General features: G+C 41.8%; 1 protein-coding gene across 3 annotated transcripts in view; it reads left to right on the forward strand.

Moving 5' to 3' along the window:
• The window catches only part of dgkh (diacylglycerol kinase, eta), a 522,666-nt gene that overhangs the window by 26,712 nt on the left and 478,182 nt on the right, over nt 1-17,772 (forward strand). For 2 of the 3 annotated variants that reach the window (XM_080204137.1, XM_080204139.1), the window contains exon 1: nt 1,314-1,678. In XM_080204137.1, the coding sequence (XP_080060263.1) occupies nt 1,412-1,678 (267 nt within the window). In that variant the 5' untranslated portion in view covers nt 1,314-1,411. Of the gene's footprint in view, nt 1-1,313; nt 1,679-17,772 lie in introns of those variants that run through there. The other variant, XM_080204138.1, reaches the window with a different exon arrangement.

Here is a 17,772-nt window from a genome sequence, read left to right on the forward strand (position 1 = left end):
TTCTCTGTAGATGCCTTGCAGATGCTCCACAATGTCCCCGGCCAATGCTCTAGCTCTGAAACTCAGGTTTCCAGGAGCTCCATCTGGGGACACTTCCTGGCCCCGAGCACTGGAAAATGTTTCCAATTTCTCACATTGAACGTGAGGAGCACACCCCAGCTGAGCTCTCCTGCTATGACTTCCACTATTAAATTAAACCTTTTGGAAATGCTTAACATCAAATAATATCAATTACTCTAGGTCCTTGTTACTACAGAATATAACCCTTTTAAACCATGAACCACAAAAGACCTTATAAATTATACACGATTAAAGTTATAAATACTTACCTGACCTTACCCACTATTTATCAATCAGTTCTCTCCCTTGTAGCCTGTACTCCTGCAGCCAAGCAAGACCATTCTCTTAAGATTAAAAAATTAGAAAGCCAAAGAAGCACCTCTTATCCCTCAGCACCAAATTCCCACTGTGCTCCAAATTCCCAAGAACACACATACTCACTCTGGCTGTGCTATTTCCTACTGCTCATGTGCAAAGCTCATTGGACTTTCTTTTGCTTTCCATCTTTGTGTTTATCTCTCTCTGTTTCTCACCATGTTTATTTTTCTCTGTTTCTCATTGTTTTTATCTCTCCGTTTCTGAGTTTTTCTCTCCGTTTTTCTCGCTTTATTTCTGTTTATCTTGCTCTCTGTTTCTCTTTATCTCTGTTTAATCTTTCTCTGTGTCTGTGTTTATCTATCTCACTGCGTTTATCCATCTCTCATTTGTGTTTTTCTTTCTCCATCTCACCGTGTTTCTCTCTTTCTCCATGTTTTCTCCTCTCTTCTCTGTTTCCTTCTCTTCCTGTTTCTCTCTTGCTCTCCCAGTGTTTTCTCTCAGTCCGTGTTTCTCTTTCTTCCCTCTATCTCCCAAGTTTCTCTCTCTTTGTGTTTCTCTTTCTCCGTGTTCCTCTCCATCTCTCCCTGTCTCACCATTTCTCTGTATTTCTCTCCAACTCTCCCTGTGTTTCTCAATATCTCTCCTTGTTTCTTTCCATGTCCCTCACTTTCTATCCCTCCCTGTGTTCTCCTCTCCCCATCCCTCCCCTGTGTTCCTCACTTTCTATCTCTGTATTATCTGTTTTTCTCTATTTCCCTTGGAATTATTTCTGTGTGTTTATCTCTATCATTGTATTTTTTCTGTTTCTTTTGCTGTATTTATCTGCCTGTTTCTTTCTCTTGTTTTTCTCTCTATTTGTTTATATTTATCTGTCTCTGTTTATGTTACTCTGTACACTTTTTCCTCTTTATTTATCTCAGTTTTTCTCTCCTTTTTCGCTCTGAATTGTCTGTGTTTCATTCCCTCTCTTTATCTCTGTTTATCTCTTTCACTGAACTTTCTCTCTCACCCTTGAACAGAGTCCGGCAGGAACATGGCGGCTAAGCCCGGAGGCGCCGCTCCGCGCTGGGCTGGGGCTGACAGGAAAGCGGCTCAATCTCACGCCAGGTCTTTCCTCTACTTGCAGGAATCCGAGAAGGCAGCGTCGGCGGCCGGAGCGATGGCGGGGCTGGGGCCCGGGGCCGCACAACAGCAGGCGGTCGGAGCCGCCGGGGATGAGTCCTCGGATAGCGATGGGGAGCACGAAGGGCCGCAGAAACTCATCAGGAAAGTGTCCACCTCCGGGCAGATTAGGAGCAAGGTAAGGTTCAGGCTGTGGAGGTGGTAGTGAGGAGCCAGGCCGCAGCTCGGCTGCCCGTTGCTAGGCTCGGTTGCTAGGGAGCGGCCCCGATGGAAGCCGGCCGTCCCCATGGCAGCGGGAGTCAGGCCAGAGGCAAAGGTCCAGCTACTGGGCCACTGGCAAGTAGCCAGCCAGACAACTTCAAAGAAAATATACCTTAACCTGACAAAGCATCACATAAAGGGGAAGGTTCTCATCTTCCACATAATCATTTTGAAGAAAGTTGGTAATCTAAAGATGGTCCAAGTATACACACCAGGTCAGTCAGCAATTCCTGGCTGGTTTATCCATGGTGGACATCCCCTTTTGTTTTGTTTGGACTGCCGTTTGGGTAAAGTTGGGTGCCGTCAAAGGAAAGTCCGAGCTGTAAATTCAGTTCCTTTGGAAAAAATTCAAAAATAAGTTCAAGGTGTTGCCTGCCCTGTACCACAGGTGTGTGTGTGTTTGCTGTGCAACATATATTAGTTTCATTTTAATTGTGAATGCCAGATATGTCAGAGGCTTTTGTGCTGACCAAGTTGATGCATATTTTAATGAATCTCATTTTTGTCAATCTTCTCAAAGTGGTCTGCATGTGAAGTGGGCTTAGATACTGAGAATTAATTTGACCAAAGTACAGATATATTCAGTCCTTGTGTTCAAGTAATTTCTAGCGTTTTTTTTATTTCTATTACTGATTCTTCCGTCAACATTGATAACGGAACTCACTGTGTAAACTTGCTATAATGTAATTAAACTCTCCCAACAATGGTGGTACTGCAGTGTTTTCAATGGGAGTAGCAGGGTGCAAGTGGGGGTTGTGATAAGTATGAGAAGGTTCTCTTTATAAATATGGTCAGAGGAGTATATCCATATTAAATTTGAAGGTTTAGTATGTGACATTTAGTTGAATTAAATTTTTAGGTATATCAGTTTGGCAAAGCTTTTTCATTTGTTTATAAACATAATGTAAATAACTTCATGGATGTTATTGTACTACTTGCACATTGCATTCATGTGAAGAAAATGAAGAATAGCCCTTCCTCTCCAAATAAAAAGAGCCTTGTGTTTTCTTTGAGTAAGACATTGTACTTTTTAATGTAATTCAAACCACAATGACTGTAGTGTGGTATGTATTAATATAAACTGTTCAGTTAAATTTCACAGGGCTTCTTTATTAGGATTGGCTCAAAATTCTTATTTGTCTAAGATTTTGCTTTCTTTTGAATTGCTTTTAAAAAGTACAGTCTATTAGCTCTGGAACCAACAGTATTTTACTTTAATAGAAATCCTCTGGTGATGCAGACAAGGAGTTCTGGAATGTTCTGAGATATGGAGAATAGGATTGGGAATAGACAAAGGACAGATGATTGGAGTAATTATTTACAACTTGGAGGCTAGAGCACAAGTTAATTAGGGATGGAGTGGGTTAATTTCTTGTTATTTGGGTGTATAATAACCTGGGACCAGAGGCAGATACAAGTGTTCCTGTAGCAGAGAGTTTGTGGGACGGAGGTCGTTTTCCTGTCAACAACAGCTTGCAATTATATAGTGCCTTTGACGTGGAAAAATATCCTCAGTGGATTGGAGGCATAATAAAGGACAAAGACCAAATCAAAAGTAAATCAGATCCATATTGAAATAAAGAATGCATCCCTCAAATCAGGATGAATGACCGAATACATTTGGTTAAAAAGGCAGGCTTTAAAGTCACAAAGCTACGTCTGATACAGTTCAGAAAAAAAGTCACAGGGCAGAATTTTACTGGCATGTCTGCTAGAGGTTCATATGATCCCACCCAAGGCCAATGGAAAATGCTGTTCTTCAAACCTTGTCCGGCTCCGGAATTGATATAGGTGTGCCAGTAAAATTCCGGCTGCAGTTTCTTTTGTGTGTTTGTCCATTGTCATAATTAAGATTTCTTTTGGGTTTAAGTGATGTCAGACCTTTACCATCGATGGTCAGTTTTTAATCTGAAGGCTTTGGGTTCAGGCCCCTCCAGAATTTGAGTACCTAGTCACCAATCCCCTGTATACTTACCTACATTAGGCTTCTTTTGTGTGTTTGTCCATTGTCATAATTAAGATTTCTTTGGGTTTAAGTGATGTCAGACCTTTACCATCGATAGTCAGTTTTTAATCTGAAGGCTTTAGGTTCAGGCCCCTCCAGAATTTGAGTACCTAGTCACCAATCCCCTGTATACTTACCTACATTAGGCTTCTTCTGTGTGTTTGTCCATTGTCATAATTAAGATTTCTTTGGGTTTAAGTGATGTCAGACCTTTACCATCGATAGTCAGTTTTTAATCTGAAGGCTTTGGGTTCAGGCCCCTCCAGAATTTGAGTACCTAGTCACCGATCCCCTGTATACTTACCTACATTAGGCTTCCGATTAAACAGTGTCTTGATTTTAAAATTTCATCCTTCTTTAAAAATTGCCCCATGCTTTGCTGTTCCCCAATTCTGAAATCGCTGCCACTCCTGCAACTCTGTCAAATATCTGGACAAATTGAATTCTGGCCTCTTGCAGATCCCCGTTTTTAATTGCTCCTCTGTTGATGGCCCTGCCCTCAGTTGCCTAAGCCCAAAGGTCTGGAATTTCCCTTCCCTTTCTCTCTTGAGTGTTGCTGTCCTTCTTTAAGAGACTCCTTAAAACACACCATCTGACCAAGCTTTTGATCATGTGACATGTTATGATGATCATGAAGGCCACAGAGAATCATTAATCGTTCTACCTGTGGGCTTTGTGGTGTATGTTCGATAAGGCAGCTCAATCAGAGGCTCGCCCAATGGGAAGCAGCCAGTGGTATTTAAGCCTGTAGCTTTACCTGGACCGATGATGAAGGCTACCTGCCTGTAAGCCATGGGAGTGGCCTTTTCCTTTGGTGCACAGTCAAGGGTGTTGGTGATGAGAAGTAGTGTGGCTGAATTACTACTACATGACCAAATATCTCTTTTTGTGGCTTGGTATGATATTTTGTTTGAAAATGCTCCTGCAAAGCACCTTGGGACACTTTATCATATTAAGGATGCACTGGAGACTTGCGTTGTTGTATTCGGCCTCCAGTTACTGGATAATTAAGATGATCATGAGATTTTGAAAAACGTTTAGAATGATTTCAATGGTTTCGCCTGACTTCCATTGACCTTGGACTGCCTTTGTCCCCGACTGCCATCGTCCACTGACTGTGGTCTGTCCGCGGACCCTCGGCCGCCCCTGACTGCAGTTGTCCCCGGACCTCCGTCGGCCCCTGATTGCGGTTATCCCCGGACCCCCAACTGCTTTCAGCCCCAGATTCCTGACTACAGTCAGCTATCAAATGTGGATAAATGATACAATGAGACACAACATATCAATTTTACTGGTATTTTTAAATAAATCTTCATTTCCTTCAAAGAGTTATTAAGACGTTCTTTGCTTGCAGAACTTTTTTGTTACAAGTATTCATAGTAATATAATTTAAATAGGTGTGGGGTTCATGATTACTGATCAGGAAAAGGGGTCTTTCAGCCGAAAACATTTGACCTATTTGGTTGTGATTAGTTGTTTAATGATTATATGTCAGACTATGATGCCAACTTTGACAAAATGTTTCAAAAGCATAAAGCATGTGAGTTAGCAGCAAAAATTTGACATAGATAATATCTCCCTTAGGTTAGATAGAATACTTGAAATGCTTGGGTGTAAAGATGTTAAGTAATGAGTGAGAAATTTCAGATCGTTTTACTCTTGTGCTTTCTGGTATTTACAGTGTTGGTGACAACACATTTAGATTGGGTTGTTGAATCAAATTGGAAAATGAAATAGAAGAGCAGGATTCTATTTGAACCCAAAAACAAACGGTTCTGATGAAAGATTAAGCTGCAACACTAACTTACTTTCTCTCCACAGATGCTGCCATATGGCTGAGTTTTTCCAGCATTTTCTATTTTATCTCAGAATTCTAGTTTCTTAATTAACTTTGATTTGTGTTCTAGTTCAAAACACAACTGTGGTCCAACTGCATTAGCTGAAGCAGAGACATTTGTATCTAAGTTATAGCTGTATCCCGTTCATAAAATCATTGTACCTATTTTAAAGCATATGTAATTTTGAATTTTATGTGATTAACTGGCTGTAACCTATGAGCCACTGAATAAGGATTTCTTCAAAAGATATACATTAGTAAATGTTTTCTCAGAATAACTTTCATGATAAGCTAGGAAAGAGCACTGTGTAGTGTGTAAACCATGCTAGAATTAAACCTTACATTTGCTCTTTTAATAAGGTATTTGATCGATATGCATCTTATACTTAATACACTAAAAGCCATGAATAAAGTCTGTACTGTACTTTAAACATGTTTGTGGTGCAAAAACATTTTACACCAGCAGGATGTTTCGTCTTGTGGGGGAGACTAGGTCTAAGGGACACAGTTTAAGAATTAGAGGTCTCACTTTGAAGAGAAATGTTTTATTTTAGAGGGTTATTAGAATGTGAAATTTTCTTCCCCAGCAAGTACTGGAAGCTAGGTCATTGAATTTATTCAAGGCTTGAATTAGATACTTTTTTTATAGATGAGGGAGTCAGGGATTAATGGGAGACAGACAGGAAAGTGGAATTCAGGCCACAGTCAGAACAGTCATGATCTTATTGAATGGCAGGGCAGGCTCAAAGGGCTAAATGGCCTAAATCCTGTATTCCTTTGGTCTGCTGAACACATTTAGACCTAGAAAAATATGTTAGAATAAAGTGATGTTTGAAAATTTTGTTATCTATTAGCTTGTCTTAAGTATTCTAGTGTATTACTTAATCTGGGGATGTTGACATTAAACTCATTGTTTTTAATGAGGAAAAAAGTGAAAGTAATTTGCAATAACAATCCATTTTTGGAATTTGTTGCAGAGTATTGGTGGGGATTCTCTCAATGTGTGCTGCCTAGAGAATATATGGACATTTTAAATCAGCACCCACATTAGTTCCTGCCTACCTTGAACTACTGATTGTAACAGATCTTGGCGTTCTGATTTAGGATTTATTCCCTCAGTTACAAAGCATTTACAGCACAGAACCAGACCTGTCTGTCCAGCAGGCCTATACTGCTGTTTATTCTCTCTATGGGCGTCCATCCATCTTATTTCATTGAATCCTATCATAGAACATAGAACATTACACCACAGTATAGGCCCTTCGGCTCTCCATGTTGTGCCAACCTGTGAGACCAATCTAAAGCCCATCTAACCTACACTATTCCAATATCATCCATATGTTTATCCAATGACCATCTAAGTGCCCTTAATGTTGGCGAGTCCACTTCTGCCGCAGGCAGGGCATTCCACACTGTTACTACTGTCTGAATAAAGAACTTACCTCTGACATCTGTCCTATATCCATCACCCCTTAATTTAAAGCTATGTCCCCTCGTGCTAGCCGTCTCCATCCGAGGAAAAAGGCTCTCACTGTCCACTCTAAATAATCCTCTGATCATCTTATATCGCTATTAAGTCACCTCTTAACCTTCTTCCCGCTAACAAAAACAGCCTTTCCTCATAAGACCTTCCCACCATACCAAGCAACATCCTGGTAAATCTCCTCTGCACTCTTTCCAGTGGTTCCACATCCTTCTTATAATGCGGCGACCAGCACTGTACGCAATATTCCAAGTGCTGCCGCACCAGAGTTTTATACAGCTGCAACATGACCTCATGGCTCCGAAACTCAGTCCCTCTACCAATAAAAGCTAACACACCGTATGCCTTCTTAACAACCCTATCAACCTGGGTGCCAACTTTCAGGGATCTATGCACATGGACACCGAGATTTCTCTGCTCATTCACACTACCAAGTAACTGACCATTAGCCCAATACTCTCTATTCCTGTTACTCCTTTCAAAGTGAATCACTTCACTTTTTAAATGTCCTTCTATAACCTGCAACATCCTTCCGCACCGTCCACAACTCTACCGACTTCAGTGTCATCTGCAAATTTACTAATCCGTCCTTCTACGCCCTCATCCAGGTCATTTATAAAAATGACAAACAGCAGTGGGCCCAAACAGATCCTTGCGATACACCACTAGTAACTGAACTTCAGGATGAACATTTCCCATCAACCACCACCCTCTGTCTTTACAGCTAGCCAACTTCTGATCCAAACTGTTAAATCACCCTCAATTCCATGCCTTTGTATCTTCTGCCGTAGCTTACCGTGGGGAACTTTATCAAATGTTTTACTGAAATCCATATACACCACATCAACTGCTTTACCCTCATCCACCTCTTTGGTCACCTTCTCAAAGAACTCAGTATGGTTTGTGAGGCACGACCTATCCTTTACAAAACCGTGTTGACTATCCCTAATCAAGTTATTCCTTACTAGATGATTATGAATCCTATCTCTTATAATCCTTTCCAAAACTTTGCCCACAACAGAAATAAGGCTCAAGGGGACAACATTTGCTATCCTCCAGTCTTCTGGCACTATCCCTGTAGACAATGATGACCTAAAGGTCAAAGCGAAAGTCTCTGCAAAGCCTCCCAGAGAATCCTAGGATAAATCCCATCTGGCCCAGGGGACTTATCTATTTTCGTTCTTCCCAGAATTGCCAACACCTCCTCCTTATGAACTTCAATCCTGTCTAGTCCAATAGCCTGTATCTCAGTAATTTCCTCGACAACATTGTCTTTTTCCTGTGTGAAAACTGACAAAAAATATTCATTTAGCGCCTCTCCTATCTCTTCGGACTCCACGCACAACTTCTCACTACTGTTCTTGACTGGTCCTAATCTTACCCTAGTCATTCTTTTATTCCTGCCATACCTATGGAAAGCTTTAGGGTTTTCCTTGATCCTACCTGCCAAAGACTTCTCATGTCTCCTCCTGGATCTTCTTAGCACTCTCTTTAGGTCCTTCTTGGCTAACTTGAAACTCTCACGTGCCGTAACTGAGCCTTCACGTCTCATCTTGACATAAGTCTCTTTCTTCCTCTTCACGAGATTCAATTTCTTTAGTAAACTATGGTTCCCACGCTCAACCACTTCCTCCCTGTATGTACAGGTACATACTTATCAAGACAAGCTCCATATTTCAATTGTGCCCATCCCCTACAGTTTCCTTCCACATCCTATGCATCCTAAACCTCTCCTAATTGCATCATAATTTCATTTCCCCCAGCTATAACTCTTGCCCTGCGTTATATACCTATCCCTTTCCATCGCTAATGTAAATGTAACTGAATTGTGGTCACTATCCCCAAAGTGTTCACCTCCCTCCAAATCCAGGCAAAAGGCAGGGAATTATAGGCCAGTTAGTTTAATGTCTGTGGTAGGTAAAATGTTAGAATCCGTCATTAAGGAGGAAATTGCGAGGCATCTTGAAGGGAATTGCTTGATAAAGCAGACGCAGCACGGTTTCATTAAAGGGAAGTCGTGTCTGACAAATTTACTGGAGTTCTATGAGGATGTGTCTAGGGCGGTGGATAGAGGAGAGCCGGTGGCTGTGGTCTTTCTGGATTTTCAGAAGGCATTTGACAAAGTACCTCATAAGAGGTTATTGCAGAAGGTCAGGGGACTTGGAGTTGGGGGTAGGGTGTTAGCATGGATAGAGGATTGGTTGTCAAATAGGAGGCAGAGAGTGGGGGTCAACGGGTGCTATTCGGATTGGCGGATGGTGACTAGTGGAGTGCCCCAGGGGTCGGTGCTGGGGCCTCAGCTTTTTACCATTTATATAGATGATCTGGAGGAGGGAACCGAGTGCAGGGTGTCGAAATTTGCGGATGACACCAAGATTGGGGGAACGGCAAATTGTGCGGAGAGTCTGCAGAAGGACCTAGATATGCTGGGCGAATGGGCCAGGAAATGGCAAATGGAATTTAATGTTGGCAAGTGTGAGGTGGTCCACTTTGGTAGGAAGAATGGTAGGAAGGACTATTACTTACGGGGCGAAAAACTGCAGCAGGCGACGGTGCAGAGGGACCTCGGGGTCCTTGTGCATGAGTCGCAAAACCCAGCTTGCAGGTGCAGCAGGTGGTCAGGAAGGCGAATGGGATGCTGGCCTTCATAGCGAAGGGGATTGAATATAAAAGTAGGGAGGTCTTGCTGCAGCTGTATAGGGCATTGGTGAGGCCGCAGCTGGAGTACTGTGTGCAGTTTTGGGCGCCGCACCTGCGCAAAGATATTTTGGCCTTGGAGGGAGTGCAGAGGAGGTTTACTAGGCTGATACCGGAGTTGAGGGGGTTGAGCTATGAGGAGAGGCTGAATAAACAAGGCTTGTACTTGTTGGAGTTTAGAAGAATGAGGGGAGATCTCATTGAGACGTATAAGATGATGAATGGGATGGATAGGATAGAGGTGGAAAGACTCTTCCCGCTCAAAAAAGACAGTAGGACTAGGGGGCACAGCCTCAAGATAAAGGGGGGGCGTTTTAGAACGGAGTTGAGGAGGAACTTCTTCACTCAAAGGGTGGTGAATCTCTGGAATTCTCTACCCGTTGAAGTGGTAGAGGCTGCCTCGCTAAATATTTTCAAGAAGCGGGTTGATGGGTTTTTGATAAGAGAGGGGATTAAGGGTTATGGGGAGAGGGCGGGAAAGTGGAACTGAGCCACGACAGATCAGCCATGATCTTGTTGAATGGCGGGGCAGGCTCGAAGGGCCAGATGGCCTACTCCTGCTCCTATTTCTTATGTTCTTATGTTCTTATGTTCTAACACCTGGCCTGATTCATTTCCCAGTACCAAATCCAATGTGTCTTTGCCTCTTGTTGGCCTATCTACATACGGTGGCAGGAAACCCTTCTGACAGCAATGTTCCTATAAGTTGGACAGTTGCACGTCAGCCAGGAATGTCCTGTGCCTTGAGGGGGCCTGATATCAGCTCATCCTTCTATTCCTTGCTTTCACTTGCCTTATCTGCGTGCTAATAAGATCCACATTCCCACCTCTCTGAGTAGAGAAGTTTCTCCTGAATTCCTTACTGAGCAACACCAATAAGTCAACAGCACTTAGAACCATCCTTTTCAAACTTCCATGCTTATAGGACACTGAGATTTAGAAAGCTACTCACAAGTAGTCTTTACTTGCCTGCAGTTTGAGGACTGCATTACTTGGAGCTCAGGATCACAAGATTAATCATATTAACCTGCTGTGCTGGATTTAAATAAAGTTAAAATACAGTAGACACTTGAGTTATTTCATCTGATCTAGTGCTAAAAGAAAATGTAAAGGTCAATTAATTGATTAATATCAAGTTGTGACAATGTTCACATCATATTATGGCATCCTGTGGTTTTGGCTTCTAAATGAAGGTGGTGGATGAAGGAGAAGAGTTTGAGACAATATGGCAACAGAGTGGGTAAATGTCATTGTAACTATTTGTGTGGATAGTAAATGCCAATGTGGACAGTTCCACCTTATCAATTCTATCTATTTATTCTATTTATGTAATTTTTTTGGATTTCAATTGCAGTTATGTGTTTCATTATTTAAAATCTGATGTGTAACATAATATTTCTTGAGACCCATTGCTATAATGAACACTTACTTGGAATATTGACACAATGATGGGTTTTTTTTTGCAGTTTTAAAGTATGCAGCTGTTGGCAAGGAGCACCAAAGAGTAATCATTGCTATGGAAACTAAAACCTGTTAAAAGAGTAAAACATTTCAGTTAGACAACATACATCTGCCTAGAATTCAGGGAAATGAATCCACTGAAAAATTTTGCATTATGGGGGGAGATAATGTAAGACTAATTGGTACAGCATTAACTACGAGGCAGAAACTTGTCGAGACTGGAGGTATACCTAGCCAAATATTTGAAGGTGGTAGGACAGGGTTGATAGGGCTGCTCTGAAAAAAATCACATGGGGATCCTGGACTTTTAAGTAGTTGTTTAGAGGAATAAGTTGTCTTAAATCTTTATAAAACACTGGTTGCGCCTTAATTGGAGTATTGTGTCTAATTCTGTGTACCACACTTAGGATGGATGTCAATGCTTTGAAGAGTGTTCCGATGAGATTTACAAGAATGTTATCAGGCATAAAGGCTTCAGTTATGTGGATAAACTGAAAAAAAACCTTTTTTTCTCCTTGGTGCAAAGGAGAAATGTAGATGTTCAAAACTGATGTTCAGGGTCTAATAGATACACATAGGAAGAAATTGTTTCCGCTAGCAGGAGGGCTAGAAAGCAAATATGTAGATTTAAGCTAATTGAGAATAACACCAAGGGAGAAATAGAGGTGTATTTTAAGTTGGCAAGTTGTTGTGAACTGGTATGCACTGTTTGAAAGGACATTGAGACAGATTCAAAAGTCATTTTCGAAAGGGAATTGGATAACTACTTGAAGGCGAAAATTGTAAGGCCACAGACAAAAATACAGAAGCTGTAAAAACTAAGCAGGTCTGCCAGCATCTATTGGGAAATTGGCTCCCACTCTGTTTGATGGAACATGTGCAGTTTCTCTAGCTGCTTACTTCACTATTGTGCACCTGCTGTTTGTCGTTGATTCCTTACACCTACAGCTGCCTGCAACCTCCCGCTATCCACTACCTTCGCCTCTCCTTCCTGCTCTGGGTCCACTCAAGCAAAGAAGAGAATGGGGATTGGGAGAGTGGAAAAGAGAGGCATAGAACCGGTGACGAAATAGGGGGAAAAGGTGAAGGGAGGCAGATGGATCAATAAGCAGGAGAGAGCAAGAACAGTATACTTTCCTTAAATTGTACTTTGCTTGTACAAAACTTGAGTATTGCTGAATTTGATTAGATTTATTATTGTCACTGGTATTAATATACAGTAATAAGTATTATTTCTTGAGTGCTACACAGACAAAACGTACCATTCGTAGAGAAGGAAAGGAGAGAGTGCAGAATGTAGTGTTACAGCCATAGCTGGGGTGCAGAGAAAGATCAACTTAATGCGAGGAACAGAGAGACATGCTGTCTAGGTTTTTTCGTCTTGCCCTCATCAGGACAGATCACAAGAATACCGACAGTGAAGGGAACACAGTTTTTACTGCATGAGAAGAGAGTGCTGACTAGTTGGCAATTGGCTTGCGTCAGATTGGTAGAGACATTACCATGAAGCATGCTGCAACTGCTAAGCTATTGATCAGATTCACACCATGCAGGTTCACTCTGGTCAAGGCATTGTCATGGGTGAATGATGTGGAGACTCATCTGATGAAGGGGCAATGCTCTGAAAGCTTGTGGCTTGTGCTACCAAATAAACCTGTTAGACTTTAACCTGGTGCTGTGAGACTTCTTACTATGGGTGAACAAACCAGGGAACGGCTATCTCCCGGTTGAAAAAGTTGCAATGCGTGGACATGCAATTATATTGTGCAATGTACTGTATTTGTAGATCATATAGGAAAGAGAGTGCGTGCACTGTGTAATTTCTGATCCAAACTGAAATTCTGTGTAAAAATGAGTACAGGCAATCTAGAGAATATATTTATAATTAATTAAAACAATCAATTATATCCCAATAACAGGTCACTTATCCTCATCTTTCTGGCAGTATAATCCAACAGTTTCTTCTGGTTCAATATTAAATTGAAACGGCATGATTAGCTCAAAAAAAATCGTGATTAACTCAATCAAATTCACTCCCTCCTCAATATTGCGGTTTATTTAAGTGATACAGGTAATCAGATACTTCAAAGTTGAAGTTCATTGGCAATTGCTAACATGTATTTATGAAAAGTTTCAGATCAGATAGTTGTTAGCTAAGGTCTTTATCGTGATTTACTATAGTCCTGTTGGTGTCATAAAGGCCACTCATATCAATCACATACCCAATTTTTCACCAATATTGTCTGTTTCCTCCTCCCCATTGGTATTTCCACCTCAACCACATCCCAAACTCAGGGAATTAGGATTACATAGAATTTGCAGCACAAGACTTTTGATTTATTATTGTCACATGTATTGGGATACAGTGAAAAGTATTTTTCTTTTGCATGCTCTACAGGCAAAACATACCATTCATTAAGTACATAAGGGAGAAGGAAAGGAGAGGATGCAGAATACAGTGTTACAGTCATAGCTAGGGTGAAGAGAAAGATCAGCTTAATATACGGTCAGTCCATTCAAAAGTTTGATGGCAGCAGGGAAGAAGCTGTTCTTGAGTCGGTTGGTATGTGTGCTCAGACTTTTATATCTTTTTCCAGATGTAAGAAGGTGGAAGAGAATATGTCCGGGGTGTGTGGGGTCCTTGATTATGCTGGCTGCTTTTCTGAGGTAGCAGGACCTATAAATGGAGTCAGTCGATGGGAGGCTGGTTTGTGTGACGGACTGGGATACATTCACAACTCTTTGTACTGCCTTGCAGCATTGATCAGAGCAGGAGCCATACCAAGCTGTGATACATCTGGATAAAAAGTGTTTTATGGTGCAGCTGTAAAAATTGGTGAGACTCGTAACAGGCATGCTGAATTTCCTTAGCCTCCTGACAAAATAGAAGCATGGTGTTCTTTCTTAACCACAGTGTTGGCGTGGAGGGACCGGGATAGGTTGTTGGTGATCTGGATACCTAGAAACTTGAAGCTCTTGACCATTTTCACTTCATCACTGTAGGTGTAGACAGGGGCATGTCTTCCACTACACTTGCTGAAGTTGATGTGGGGGCAGCTGGAGTGAAGGCCTGGCTTCAGGATTATTGTGCTGGTTGATGCGGGCTGGTGAGAGAAGGGACCTGGTCGACTTTTCCAGGTCACTTCCAGGTCAGATGTCATCGGAGTCTGGAGGATTGTCAAATATGTAAAATATTTTAAGAGTTTGGTTTAAGTTTTTAAGTTTAAGTCTAGTCATTTGTGTCACAAGTAGGCTTACATTAACACTGCAATGAGTTACTGTGAAAATTTCCTAGTTGCCAGTCTGGCACCTGTTCGGGTACACTGAGGGAGAATTTAGCATAGCCAGTGCACCTAATCATCACATCTTTCTGATTTGTGAGAGGAAACCGGAGCACCCAGAAGAAACCCACGTAGACAGGGGGAGAATATGCAAACACCGCACAGACAGTGCCCCAAGCCGGGAATTGAATTGGGTTGCTGGCGTTGTGAGGCAGCAGTGCTAACTACTAGAGGGTATGCTGGGGACAGTTCACAAGACAATGCCTCGCTCTGACGCCATCTTGAATATACCAAATCATCTGGTCAAACAGATTAGTGTCTGTTTATTCTCCACACAAACTACTTCTCAACCTTACTTCACTGCACCCTATCATGAGATACTTCTATTTCATTCTCGTTCATGTACTCACTCAGTTTCTTCGATACAGAGAGCTGCTTTGCACCACGATGTGTGCTGTGTTCCAGTTCCTTGAATTATCTAATCACTGAACAGTAAATTGCTGCATACATCAACTTCTTGCCCCTCAGCCCTCCATATTGTCCTGTTCCATCAAAGAACAAAGAAAATTACAGCACAGGAACAGCTTCTTCAGCCCTTAAAACCTGCACCGATTTAACTAAAACCCCCTTACTTCCGGGGACCATATCCCTCCATTGCCATCCTATTCATGTATTTGTCAAGACACTCCTTAAAAGTCATTATTGTATCCGCTTCCACTACCTCCCATGGCAGTGAGTTCCAGGCAACCACCACCCTCTGTGTAAAAGATCTGCCTCGTACATCTCCTTTGAATCTTGTCTTTTGCATTTTAAACCTGTAGTTGACTCTTCCACCCTGGGAAAAAGCTTCTGACTATCCACTCTGTCCATGCCCCTCATAATCTTGTAGACTTCTATCAGGTGGCCACTCAACTTCTGTCGCTTCAGTGAGAACAAACCAAGTTTCTCCAACCTCTCCTTATAGCTAATACCCTCCATACCAGGCAACATCCTGGTGAAATCTTTTCTGTACCCTCTCCAAAACCTCCACATTCTTCTGGTAGTGTGGCGACCAGAATTGAACACTGTATTCCAAGTGTGGCCTAACTAAGGTTCTATAAAGCTGCAACATGACTTGCCAAGTTTTAAACTCAGTGCCCCAGCATGTGCCTTCTTGACTACCTTCTCCACCTGCATTGCCACTTTGAGTGACCTGTGTACCTGTACACCCAGATCCCTCTGCCTATCAATACTCTTAAGGGTTCTGTCATTTACTGTATATTTCCTATCTGTATTAGACCTTCTAAAATGCATTACCTCACATTTGTTTGGATTAAACTCCATCTGCCATCTCTCTGCCCAAGTCTCCAACTGATCTATATCCTGCTGCGTTCTCTGATGGTCCTCATCACTATTTGCAAATCCATGAAATTTAGTGTCATCTGCAAACTTACTAATCAGACCAGCTACATTTCCCTCCAAATCATTTATATATATTTTGAATAGCAAAGGTCCCAGCACTGATCCCTGAGGAACACCACTTGTCACAGCCCTCCATTCAGAAACATGCTTCCACTGCAACCCTCTGTCTTCTTCGACTGAGCCATTTTTGTGTCCAACTTGTCAGCTCACCTCTGATCCCATGCAACTTTACATTCTGCACCAATCTGCCATGAGGGACCTTGTCAAAGGCCTTACTGAAGTCCATGTACATAAGAACATAAGAAATAGGAGCGGGAGTAGGCCATCTAGCCCCTCGAGCCTGCCCCGCCATTCAATAAGATCGTGGCTGATCTGATAGTGGTTCAGTTCCACTTAACTGCCTGCTCCCCATAACCCTTAATTCCCTTATTGGTCAAAAATCTATCTATCTCTGACTTAAACACATTTAACGAGGTTGCCTCCACTGCTTCAATGGGCTGAAAATTCCAAAGATTCACTACGCTTTAGGAGAAGAAGTTCCTCCTCAACTCTGTTCTAAATTGACTCCCCCTTATTTTGAGGCTGCGCCCTCTAGTTCTTGTTTCCGTTCTAAGTGGAAATAATCTCTCTGCTTCTATCTTGTCTAGCCCCTTCACTATCTTATGTCTCTATAAGATCTCCCCTCAGCCTTCTAAACTCCAACGAGCATAGGTCTAGTCTACTAAATCTCTCCTCATAAGCTAACCCACCTCATCTCCGGAATCAACCTGGTGAACCTTCTCTGCACAACATCCTCTGTTGGCAACATTCACTACTCTACCCTCATCAATCATCTTTGTCACTTCTTCAAAAAACACAATCAAGTTAGTGAGACATGACTTCCCTTCATAAACACATATATAGATCTTGTAAATTGAGTTTGTGTCTATACATACCCTGTTTGCGAACCGAACGCCCACTCACCTGATGAAGGGTCAGTGTTCCGAAAGCTTGTGGCTTCTGCTACCAAATAAACCTGTTGGACTTTAATCTGGTGTTGTGAGACTTCTTACTGTATCTCTCCTGTAGCCAGTGCGAATACAAAGATTTCTCTCAAGGCTCCAGCAATTTCCTCCCTTGCCTGTCTCAGTATTCTGGGGTTATATCCCATCAGGCCCTGGGGACTTGTCTATCTTTCTGAGCAAAGGTTTTGTATTGGGGTTGATGAAGAGGAGTGAAATTGCAAACAAGGCAGTTTTTTCAGAAACTGATCTCTTAATGGCAATGTTCTCACCATTTTTCTTGGCATTTTAAAATGGCAGATGATTTGCAGCAAGGTTGTATTTTGCTGATTTTTCATGTCATAGTAAGTCCAAGTGCCCATCATCTCTGGTGAATGTTTTTATTTATTGATGTTTAGCTGCTGTGCTCTTGATGCGCCTTCTACGTTAATTTCTCATTCTAAATAGCTGAAAAATGCATGGGTTCTGGAATGGTAGGTGAACAGGAAAGTATTTAGAGCAGATAAATGAATTACATGGGAAAGCATTTACAAAGCTGTCATAACAGAAATGTCTTTTAAAAAAAACCCATAAATTTAAACATGATTAATAAAATAATGACCAAAACATTTGGTTAAGTTTTCCAACCTTAAAATAGCATAGGAACTCCATGCTGAGGAGTGCATTTTAAAGGGGAATACTAAGAAATTAGGAGAGAAGGCAAAAAAACAATTAGGAAAGCAAAACAAGACTATAAAGCTGTATTAGCTTTATCTTCTTTGGGACTTGCACTCCCCAGGATATGTCTCCTTGCATCTGCGTATCCTGCTTCTCTCTGCGCCACTGACTTGAGTTGTGAGGTGGTC

This window comes from Carcharhinus amblyrhynchos, chromosome 15 (assembly GCF_965287045.1).
Source record: "Carcharhinus amblyrhynchos chromosome 15, sCarAmb.v2.hapA, whole genome shotgun sequence".
In the NCBI taxonomy this organism is placed as follows: Eukaryota; Metazoa; Chordata; class Chondrichthyes; order Carcharhiniformes; family Carcharhinidae; genus Carcharhinus; species Carcharhinus amblyrhynchos.